The sequence below is a fragment of the Diplotaxodon limnothrissa genome, linkage group LG3 (assembly GCF_057381915.1).
Source record: "Diplotaxodon limnothrissa isolate DT_005_m linkage group LG3, D_limnothrissa_male_GT1.1, whole genome shotgun sequence".
In the NCBI taxonomy this organism is placed as follows: Eukaryota; Metazoa; Chordata; class Actinopteri; order Cichliformes; family Cichlidae; genus Diplotaxodon; species Diplotaxodon limnothrissa.
In genome coordinates, this window is record NC_140598.1 from 28298572 (window position 1) to 28309614 (window position 11043).

The 11043-nt window shown below is 46.3% G+C and overlaps 1 protein-coding gene across 1 annotated transcript; it reads right to left on the bottom strand.

Moving 5' to 3' along the window:
* Nucleotides 1-5865: 5865 nt before the first annotated feature.
* Nucleotides 5866-7335, bottom strand: LOC146635218 (uncharacterized). The gene is made up of 8 exons (XM_085346145.1): nt 7257-7335; nt 7149-7184; nt 6892-7071; nt 6649-6762; nt 6426-6488; nt 6268-6342; nt 6076-6183; nt 5866-5969 (listed from the first exon to the last, which is right to left on the bottom strand). The coding sequence occupies exons 1-8, from the start codon at nt 7333-7335 to the stop codon at nt 5866-5868; spliced, it is 759 nt and encodes a 252-aa protein (XP_085202271.1).
* Between the last annotated feature and the right edge of the window lie 3708 nt (nt 7336-11043).

Below are 11043 nucleotides of genomic sequence, written 5' to 3' on the forward strand. Positions count from 1 at the left end.
TAAAGAAACGTAAACAAAAAAAAGTTTGTTGCAGCGTTTTTTATTTCATTTGTAAACAAAAAAACATTTGATTTTACATAGAGGTCCAGGTCGGGGAAAGCGTTATTTTGACCCGAGAAGGTTTTCTCCCCCTTCGCGCAGGTGTCTGTCCTCCCTCCTCCTCCTCCACAGATTTAAGACGCGCATACTGATCGCGAGCTCTACGGTTATGTATTGAGGATGAGGGTATGTTTGTTTCGACCAAAGTAGTTAAAAATGCGTTCCATCCTTTCGGTCGCGTTTGGTTTTTACTTTTAAAAGAGAGGGAGAGGTTTTTAAATAGATCGATCATGTGCGAACCCCGCACCGCATCCCCCTTGTAAACAAATTCACCCCTCTTTGTCCATCCTCCTCCACCCTCAGCTAATTTCTGCATAATGTAGCGGGCGTTTTTGCGATCTCCAGGGGGTAAGGATTTTAATACTTCTTCCATCATTTCATCATCCTCCTCTCTGGGCCGCTGCACCTGCTGATGCACCTGCTGATGCACCTGCTGCTGCACCTGCTGCTGCGCCTCCTCTGGCGGGAGGTGGAAAGTCACCCTACTCTCCTCGTCCCGGTCCTGTTTAGAGAGTGTGAGATATCTCCGCAGCAGAGACTCGTATCTTTTGATTTTTTCATACGAATTTAGCCGCGGATCCTCCAGTATGGCTTTCATCTTTTCGTCCAAATCGTCTTTGGCAGTTTCTCTGACGGTAGGCTCGGTGGGTCGGGTCAGTTTTTTCAACTCGTGAGAGGGAACGAGAATCATTTTTTTAAACATCTCAGCGTTTTTGAAATATTCCTCCCAGCAGGTTCCCCAGAATGGGTACGGCTGCGGACAACAGAGGGAAAAGAAACCCGCCCGTTTGTTTCTTTAAAACTTGACGCTTACGGTTTAAACTCGTTTTCTTGTCGGCCAGCAGCCTGATGATCTTTTTCTGGCGTTTCAGTTTTTGGTATTGAGGAGCGGAAAGAGGTATGTTTCCCCTTAAAAGATTTAAAGCTATCTCGCACAGCGCCTGGAGGAAATCCGGGGAGCTGTGAGCGAGAATGTCTCTGCGTTTCTGCGGCGACGCGTGGTACAGAGCTTGCAGTAAGACTGCGTTTCTTTTTATACGCTGAGACATGGCTACTTGGGTTTAGGCAGGTAAATGACGGGGTACTGCCCCGGAAGCAGACCGGCGCGTACTCTGTAGCGTTCTGGGCACGAGGGAGTGAGATCAAGGATTAAATACCCGTGGGGCTCCTCGGTGGCGTCTTTGAAACTGTCGGAGAAGAATGTTTTTTGCGAAGGGAAAATCTGACGGGCCAAAATCTCAATCTGCAGCTTATCTCTGGGGTTTTTAAACAACACCATATAATTGGAGTTTAAGCTGATGGTGCGGCTGTATTTACCCTGATGGAAAACGTTCTGGGTCAGCATCATGACCGAGACGTTTTTATGGTGGCGGTATTGAGTGAAAATTTTAACCACTTCCTGGTGATCTGAGGCCTGAAAGATGACGTCATCCAGCACCACCAGAACGTCTCGGAAATCTTCAAAAGAATCAGGCAGCCCCTCGACAAATTTAATGTTTTTATTGGTCTTTGAAAGCTCCTCATACATGGGTTGAAAAGAAGTATAAATCCACACAATATTCGCGGGCACAGTATCCATGACGCGTTCACAGTTTTCCAAAACACACTTTACAAAATGAGTTTTCCCACACCCGCTAGGACCCACAACTAGACAGGAAAAAGGCACTTTCAGTCTGTGATCAAAATCAGTTTCCTCCATTTTTTTAGAAGAAAACTAAAACAAAAACACTAGTACCCGAAAGGCAGAGTTGTACCGTCTGGAAAGAGACGTCTCTTGTCGTAAACCACGCGAAACTTTTTCTGAAATGTTCTGTTTTTGAGCACAAAGCCTCTCTTATCCCTCTGAATACCGTTCTGAGGGGTCTCGAGCTCCGCCTCTTTCATACCAGAAAGGTAACTTTCCACCAACCCGCTCATACTGTCGAAATTGACACGTTCGCAACATTCTCTCGTCTGCGTTATTCCTTTCATTTTTACCACCAGTTTCTTTTTGTTTCTGGTCCGGTAGGCGTAACTCTTTGGACCCGCGGAGACAAATTCCTGGATGGTGTCCCCGTCTAATTCGTCCGTGAGATCCCCTAGATAGTTGCCCAGCTCTAAAGGTTCCTCCCCCTCTTTCACTACGTAGATCAGAGAGTCGGTGTCGGTGTACAGAACGCTGCGCTGCAATTTTTCTAAATACTCGTAGAGTTTTAGACGGGCGTAGGCTGTGGTGAAAGCGGCGATGAAAACGTTATTGGTCGCGCCGGGAGGTATCACGCACCGCTCGTTATAGCTCCACTGAATTAAAGCCACTTCCTGTTTTTTGGTCTTTAAAAAAGAGACGTGTTTAAAGACGTACTGTCCTGAAAAGACGTAGTTAAAAAACTGACTCGGCTTTCTGACCAGAGCGGTCTGAGTCATGTTGGCTCTCTGAGCAAACTTTCCCCAGAAACTGTTGAGACACAATTTCGAAACTTGTCTTTTGGCCTGATTCACCTCTATTTTTGACAGGTCTAAACGTATGCCCTGATGCCTGTGGTACTCTTCCACGTATTTGTTCCTCTCATCCTCGTCGCGAGCTTCCGGAGGATAACCGGAGGCTTCCTGTTTGCCTTTGAGAAAAGTGTTAATATAGCCGGCGAAAATATTGCTGCTGCTACTATCAAAGTGCCAGACCTCTGTGATTTTAACCACTCTGTAACCTAATTCTAAGGCTTTGTTAAACTCGACGGTGACCCAGACCCCGGTGAGAGCTCTGGCCTCGTCGTCGTGAAGGCACGGACCGCTTTGTTGATTGGTCTCGGCGCAGGTGCGACAGAGGGAGAATATTAATTTACCTCCGGGGGTTTTGTACGGTAGAACGGGGAAATAGAGCCCGCGCGGCGGGTAAACGGTGGCTCTGATCAGCCCGAAATAACTGCGAGGGTCTGCAAAATTCTCTCTGATGATTTGGGGGTGATGCAGAGGGTAAGCGCGCTTGGCGTTGACGTAAGGGTACAGGGATGTGACGTCTACGTAATACACATTTTCTCCTGGCGAGGCGCTGTAACGCAGCCTCAAGGCCGAAGTGCGGCCTCCGTAAAGCCCCGAGCGAGGAGACAGAGGTTCCGGGACTTCGTAGCTCCGCATAAAATTTATAACCTCCTCGTTCGATTTTTTCATCTTGTTCCATTCGTGCTCCCACAGAGTGACCGTGCGGACTCTGTAAACGTTTCTCAGCTCCCGGAGCCTCGCCTCGGCAGAGGCGTGCAGGTCCCCGTAAGGAGCGCGGGTCAAAGGGCAGATTTCCTCAGGCCTGTAGCATTTTGGACAGCCGTGATAAAAGCATCCCAGAAATTCCCACACCCACTTTTCCCCGTTAATCAGCGCGTATCCGTCGACAAAGTACGGGCCTATTTTTTTCTCCCCGCCGGTTGTGAGAGCGTGTTGAACGGGAATTTTCTGAGAGTGAGCTACCCACTCCAGCCACTGAATGGACGCGTGCGAATAGGCCTTGAACCTGCGCCCGTAGTTGTCAGGCGAGGGAATGGCCAGACTGTTTTCGGGTAGGAAATTGGTGAGAAACACTTTCATGCAGGCTGAAGCTATAGTGACGCAGCTGAAAGGGTCTACTTTAGTTTCGCCTATAAAACCGTCTCTGAACTTTACGCACGCCTCTCTCAGGATATTAACGTCGTTTCGGCAGTAATACAGGGACTCTTTTTCAAAGTTAAACACTCCCCGGGAGGCCTCGCAGTGCCAACACAAAAACTCTGCCCGTTCGGGGGGTGACATGCGCTCCACCCCGTAATCTGAAGGAGGAGGGTACGGACCCGAGTATTTTAAGCGGTCCCGCGAGCTGAATTTGTGAGGAAAAAATCCCTTGGATTTGTCCTCGAAGCCTAAAGCTTTGGGCATAGCGCTGAGACGCATGGTGAGAAAAGAAAGCGAGTCTATGAATTTGAGAAGGAAATCGGATTCTGTGAAACATATAATTTTACTGCCTTGCATGATGAGAGAGGGCGTCATCCCACCCCCCACCAGGTGACTTAGAATTAAATAGCTGTCAAACCCTTTCGCGTTGTGCGCAACGAACGTGGTCTCTCTATATCTTTTCCTTCTGTATCTTTGGAGAAACTTTTCAACACAGTCTACACCGTAAGCGTGCCACTCTTCTCCTTCTAGAGATTTTGTGCACACTAGGTAAGGGACGTGCGCCCCCTCCCTGTCTGGGAAGGTTTCAAAGTCATAAAAGATTATGGAAGCGTTATCAGAGTTTTCATGTTTCAAAGGTTGGATGTAACACAGGTGTTGATCGTTGTCGGGAGGAAGCTCCGCGCGACAGATTTTACATCTGGCGGCTGTGCACCTGTGCATTCCGCGACAGGAGAGGCGCTTGCAGTCCGGACATTTATACAATTGTTGACAAACGCTGAGGTCTGAACCGGAGTGAATTCTAGGTTGTTTGTGTTTTAAATAACACGCACGTGTGCGACATGATCTGTTACAATCCGTACAGATTACAGAGTCCAGAAAGTGAGAGGGGCATGCGGGGTCAAAACAGAGGTTGCAGCGGTTTTGACAAAAGTGTTCCTCTCTTTTATAATACCCGCGGTGACATTCGTTGCAAATGTACTGGATTCCTAAAAATGTTTTTAGATTTTTTATTCCGTAATAGTGATGGTGGAATAAGAATAAGTACAGCGGGTGACGCGTGTTCGGGTAGTCTGTTTCGATTAATGAAAGAGTTCTGTCCTCGGCCGGGCGGTAAAACACGACGATTTTACGTTTTAGTATTTGTTCGAATTTACCTATGTCGGTGAGAGTTACCTGAGTGCGATCGCTCAACCCCGCTAAACGCTGCAGCTCTCTGCCGCGTTCCAGGGCCTGTTTATCTGTGAAATGAGGTTGAGTGAGGTGAATCAGGTTGATGGCAAAACACAGATTATCGTTTTTGTTTTTTACCACGTACAGACAGCGACGCTTTTTGACTAGAATTTCATCATCTAACATTTTGTGAATCTTTTTACGCAGGTCATTACTGCCACCGCCTCTAGGATTTCTAATTACTTGCACAACAATTTCTAGGGGAGAGCCTGCGACGATCGCTCCGTTTGATTGTATCAGCCTGGCTAGCAGGTCCTCAAAAACCGGTACAATGTTTTCAGCGCTTTCGTCGTCGACGTTAAAAACAGAGTGATTTCGCGCGTGCTCGCTGATGATCTCCAGTTGAACCCGGTCGTTACGACTAACTTCCGGTCTGACCCTATCCGCTAGATCTACAAAATTATCCCTGACATCGAGGTAAAATTGAGCGAGGTCGCTCGCTTCATCCGGAGAGGGAATGTTAAATACTCGCCTTATTTCGAAATTATTAAAATGTTCGCGGCGAGTCACCGCATCGTTCTGTACCCGAGATCCTCCTCCTCCTTGTTGATGCTCCGCAGGCCGGTCCTCCTCCTCCTCCTCCCTGGGCTGCTGATGATGATGCTGCTGCACCTGCTGCTCCCCCTGCTGCTGGTCGTAGAGCTGAAGAGCATTTTCTATCGGCTGCAGAGGGTCAAAGTTCAGTAGACCGGCAAGCCGTTCGTTTTCAATGTTTTGAAGGAGGACCTGCAATGCGTTTTCTAAAGGTTGTAGTGGGTCGTTTGTTGGTGGGGCTATATTGTTTTCTAACGGTGGGGCTAAATGTTCAACGTTTCTGTTTAATTCTGCCACGGCTTCCAACAAAGCCTCAGGAATGCTGTGTTCTTCCGACATGATTTTCTTTATTTCTTAATTCACAGACTTTTACATGCTTTTACTTTACAGGTCCTTGTGTCTGTATATCGATGCATATGTGCGAACTGTTATGGCGTACATGAAAGCGAGGTTTTCAAGGATTCTCTTCTTATGAAGCATCCGTCGAGCTGTAAGAAAAGACGGACAGAATGTATTTTTAAACCTTACATTTTTTATTTTTATAGAGCAGAGAAGTTTAATAGGATCGATTCATCCCCCCCCCCCGTCAATTACCTCTCAGTCTCCTGAGAGGAGCTCTCAGTCTCCTGAGAGGAGGAGCTCTGGACGGTTCCTCCTCCTCCTCTGCCTGATTTTCTTCCGCCTGATTTTCTGTATCGGTCTCTGTCGGGGAAATAAAACAGAAGAGATTTAAGAAAACAATCTCCTCCTTCCTATTTTTTGAGAATGAAAAAACTTTTTATTTACCTCGCTCCTCCGCCTGATTGTCTTCCGCCCGATTGTCTGTAGCGTGGGATTGGTTTGGTATATCCGCAATCTCGGCTGCCGAGAAATAAAACAGAAGAGATTTAAGAAAACAATCTCCTCCTTCCTATTTTTCGAGAATGAAAAAACTTTTTATTTACCTCGCTCCTCCGCGCGATTGTCTGTAGCGGCGGGGGTTCGTATAGGTATATCCGCAATCTCGGCTGCCGAGAAATAAAACAAAAAGAGAAAGATTTAATAAATAAAAACTTTCTAGCACGCTTTATACCACTCCAAGTCGGGAGGGGCGGTATAGCACACTCGGATTACTCCGTCACATCCTGATATTTATCGAAATGACGGATATTGCATCATATTGTTTACCTTTTGGTTTAAAAGGTATTTTCCTGCAGTTCTCCCGGTATGCGTTGACGAAAATAACTTCGTCGTCTTCTTCTTCTTTTCGCTGCGGTGGGGTCTGTATATTCTCGATTACCTCTGTCGAGAAATAAAGCAAAACTTTTTAAAAATCAGCTCCGGGTCGGGAGGGGCGGTATAGCACACTCGGATTACTCCGTCACATCCTGTTATTCAACAAAATGGCGGATAATGCATCATATTGTTTACCTTCGATTTTAAAACTTTTTTCTCCGCGGTTCTCCCGGTATGCGGAGACGAAAATAGCGCCGTCTTCTCGTTCTTCTCTTCGACGCGGCGGCAGCGGAGGTTCTGCGGGGGATATGGCTTCTAATTCGCCGCGGAAAACGGCCGGATTTTTGCTGTTACTCACTGCAATATCGATTGCTTCTGTAAGTATCAGAGCTTGGTTAAATCAAGTCTATCTAAACTTATTTAAAAAATGGTATATACTTATTTAATCGTACCGTAGTCCACTTGCGTGAAATCATTGATGTAGAAATCTAAAAGAAAGTAATCAACTTATTGACATCTCTGTTGATATATAATTTAAAGTCGTAAAGAAAAAAACTTACCGGGGTGAGGTATGAACAGTTCTGGCGAGATGGCCCTGGCGCTCTGATCGGCGGCGTTGTTTGAACGGAATGCTGACATAATATTCACGGATTCTTCCTCGCGATTGGTAGAACTGTCACAGTAGGGCTGAGCAGATAGCGACTCCCCTCCCGTTTCTTCTCTCATTTTATCCTAGTCTAGCGAAGCATCTGTTTTTCGCATCTTTCTCTTGACAATACCGATAGTTAGAGAGGGTTGTTTTTTTTTTTGATTGCCTTCTTGCGAACGCCGTCTGTTTTCCACATTCTGCAACGGTAAAATATGACTTTGAGACGGGTATTTGTTTTACCAAATGGACAATTGCTGTTGACAAAACTCGCCTCATGGTTGACTCTTTCCCCTCTAAAATATGACTTTGAGACGGGTATTTGTTTTACCAAATGGACAATTGCTGTCTGACCTTGTTCTTGCTGTTGACAAAACTCGCCTCATGGTTGACTCTTTCCCACAGAGGGGGGTGCTTTAATAAACTTATTCGAATATGAGCTTTTTTTCCCCGCTAAGACTTGTTTTATGGGGAGATGTAAGAAACCGGGTTACAAGAAATGATAATATCGGCTGTTGACTCCTCAGCGGATCAACATTTTCTATCTATTGAGAAAACCCATTGTAAAAGTACCCGCGGTGTGTGTGTGTGTGTGTGTGTGTGTGTGTGCCTTCTTGCGAACGCCGTCTGTTTTCCGCATTCTGCAACGGTAAAATACGACTTTGAGACGGATATTTGTTTTACCAAATGGACAATTGCTGTTGACAAAACTCGCCTCATGGTTGACTCTTTCCCACAGAGGGGGGGGGGTGCTTTAATAAACTTATTCGAATATGAGCTTTTTTCCCCGCTAAGACTTGTTTTATGGGGAGATGTACGAAATTATTTACCGGGTTACAAGCAATGATAATATCGGATGTTGACTCCTCAGCGTCATCATTTTCTATCTATTGAGAAAACTTATTGTTAAAGTATTGAAGAAAAAAAACTCCTCCTTGGTCCCGCGGTGTGTGTGTGTGTGTGTGTGTGTGTGTGTGTGTGTGTGTGTGTGTGTGTGTGTGAGTGAAACAAGATCGCCTGTCGCTGGTTTGTTTTTCAGTCTCTCAAAAGGAAAAGTAGTATTCACTAAGGGATAGTTATCCGTTTTTACACATAGGCAGCCTGTAGGTTACAAGCGGATAGAAAGTTCTTCTTTTCATCACAAGCTATGGTGTATCTTAAAGGTTTTTTTACAGCGTCTGTATTATAGGAAAATAAAATACTATTGAAATCTCTACAGGAAGTCACTCTTTATTTCCATTACAAACGCCGGTGCAGCTTAAGAAAGTAAAATTACATCCGCTCTGTCTCTCTATACATCACAGAATCATCTGCTGCATCACCGCTGTGCTTAGGGAACATGACGCAACAGGTCTGAAAATGACTAGACACTTCCGGAGTATTTCCGGTAGGGTCATAAGGTCCGGATCGAGGCCTTCCATAGTAAATATGCTGTATTTGAATATGTCATATTCAAAGCCTTCTTCTTTGGGAGAGCAGATCTCATCGGACACAGGAACGCTGCGGGGCTGCAGAAGGAAATCCATCTTGCGTCTGTGCCTTAGAAATTGTGACGGACTCCACCTCTCTGCTTTTTTATTCTCCTCCCCCGCTGCACTCCCTCCCTCTAAAAACTTTTTTTCCCAACAACAGATGACGCGCTTCCGGAGGTTTCCCCCCTCCCTCTAAAAACTTTTTTTTTTTTCCCAACAACAGATGACGCGCTTCCGGAGGTTCCCCCCCCCCTTCTCAGGATGCAATTCGACACAGTTAGCAACAGATGGCGCGCTTCCGGGGTTCACCCCCCTTTCTCAGGATGCGATTCGTCACGCGGGGGGTTTCCCACCCCCCTTCTCCGGATGCGATTCGTCACGCTCATTACACGCTTCCGGGGGGGGAGGGGCGGGAGGTCAAAAGGTCGTGATTAGGGCCATCAATCACTTCGGATCAAATTTTGTCATAAGCTGTATGGGATTATCTCTCTTGTGTGTGATCAGAGGTAAAGCTGCTTCCTGGTTGTTGATGTTTGTTTGTCTGTGAAGGTTTTCAGTCATCCAGGTCATCGTAATCTAAGGAGCTCGGAAAGAAAAGCATCTGGACATCTTTACGTTGCTTAAAGATGTGTCACTCTCATCCAAGAAGCTTCTTCGGTTCTAGGTTCAAATGGCGGAGAGTCCCAGACTTAAGCCCGATGGGAGAACATCCCAGTGTACTTTAGACCCAGGAACACACTCAGACAAAAACTGGTTCTTCCCGAAGACAGAACTCAACAAACTTAAAATCCTTGTGTATACTGTACAATGTAACGAGGAATGCTCAGACCTCTAAATTGGAGAAACCAAACAGCCACTTCATAAACACATGGCACAATGTAACGCAGTAAAGGATCAGGGTGCCTGACTGCAGCTTGATAATAAGCTAGTCAGAAGTGCTTCAACTACGGAGCCTGAGTGTGCGGATAAAATACAAACAACAGAAGTAGAGCGCAAATATACATGTACAGTGGGGCAAAAAAGTATTTAGTCAGCCACCGATTGTGCAAGTTCCCCCACTTAAAATGATGACAGAGGTCAGTAATTTGCACCAGAGGTACACTTCAACTGTGAGAGACAGAATGTGAAAAAAAAATCCATGAATTCACATGGTAGGATTTGTAAAGAATTTATCCGTAAATCAGGGTGGCAAATAAGTATTTGGTCACCTCAAACATGGAAAATCTCTGGCTCCCACAGACCTGTAACGTCTTCTGTAAGACGCTTTTCTGTCCCCCACTTGTTACCTGTATGAATGGCACCTGTTTGAACTCATCTGTATAAAAGACACCTGTCCACAGCCTCAAACAGTCAGACTCCAAACTCCGCCATGGCCAAGACCAAAGAGCTCTCGAAGGACACCAGGAACAGGATTGTAGACCTGCACCAGACTGGGAAGAGTGAATCTACAATAGGCAAGCAGCTTGGTGTGAAAAAATCAACTGTGGGAGCAATCATCAGAAAATGGAAGACATACAAGACCACTGATAATCTCCCACGATCTGGGGCTCCACGCAAGATCGCATCCCGTGGGGTCAAAATGATCATGAGAACGGTGAGCAAAGATCCCAGAACCACACGGGGGGACCTGGTGAATGACCTGCAGAGAGCTGGGACCAAAGTAACAAAGGTCACCATCAGTAACACACTAAAACGGCAGGGAATCAAATCCCGCAGTGCCAGACGTGTTCCGCTGCTGAAGCCAGTGCATGTCCAGGCCCGTCTGAAGTTTGCCAGAGAGCACATGGATGATACAGCAGAGGATTGGGAGAATGTCATGTGGTCAGATGGAACCAAAGTATAACTTTTTGGTATAAACTCAACTCGTCGTGTTTGGAGGACGAAGAATACCGAGTTGCATCCCAAGAACACCATACCTACTGTGAAGCATGGGGGTGGAAACATCATGCTATGGGGCTGTTTTTCTGCCAAGGGGACAGGACGACTGATCCGTGTTAAGGACAGAATGAATGGGGCCATGTATCGTGAGATTTTGAGCCAAAACCTCCTTCCATCAGTGAGAACTTTGAAGATGAAACGCGGCTGGGTCTTCCAACATGACAATGATCCAAAACACACCGCCCGGGCAACAAAGGAGTGGCTCCGTAAGAAGCATTTGAAAGTCCTGGAGTGGCCTAGCCAGTCTCCAGACCTCAACCCCATAGAAAATCTGTGGCGGGAGTTGAAAGT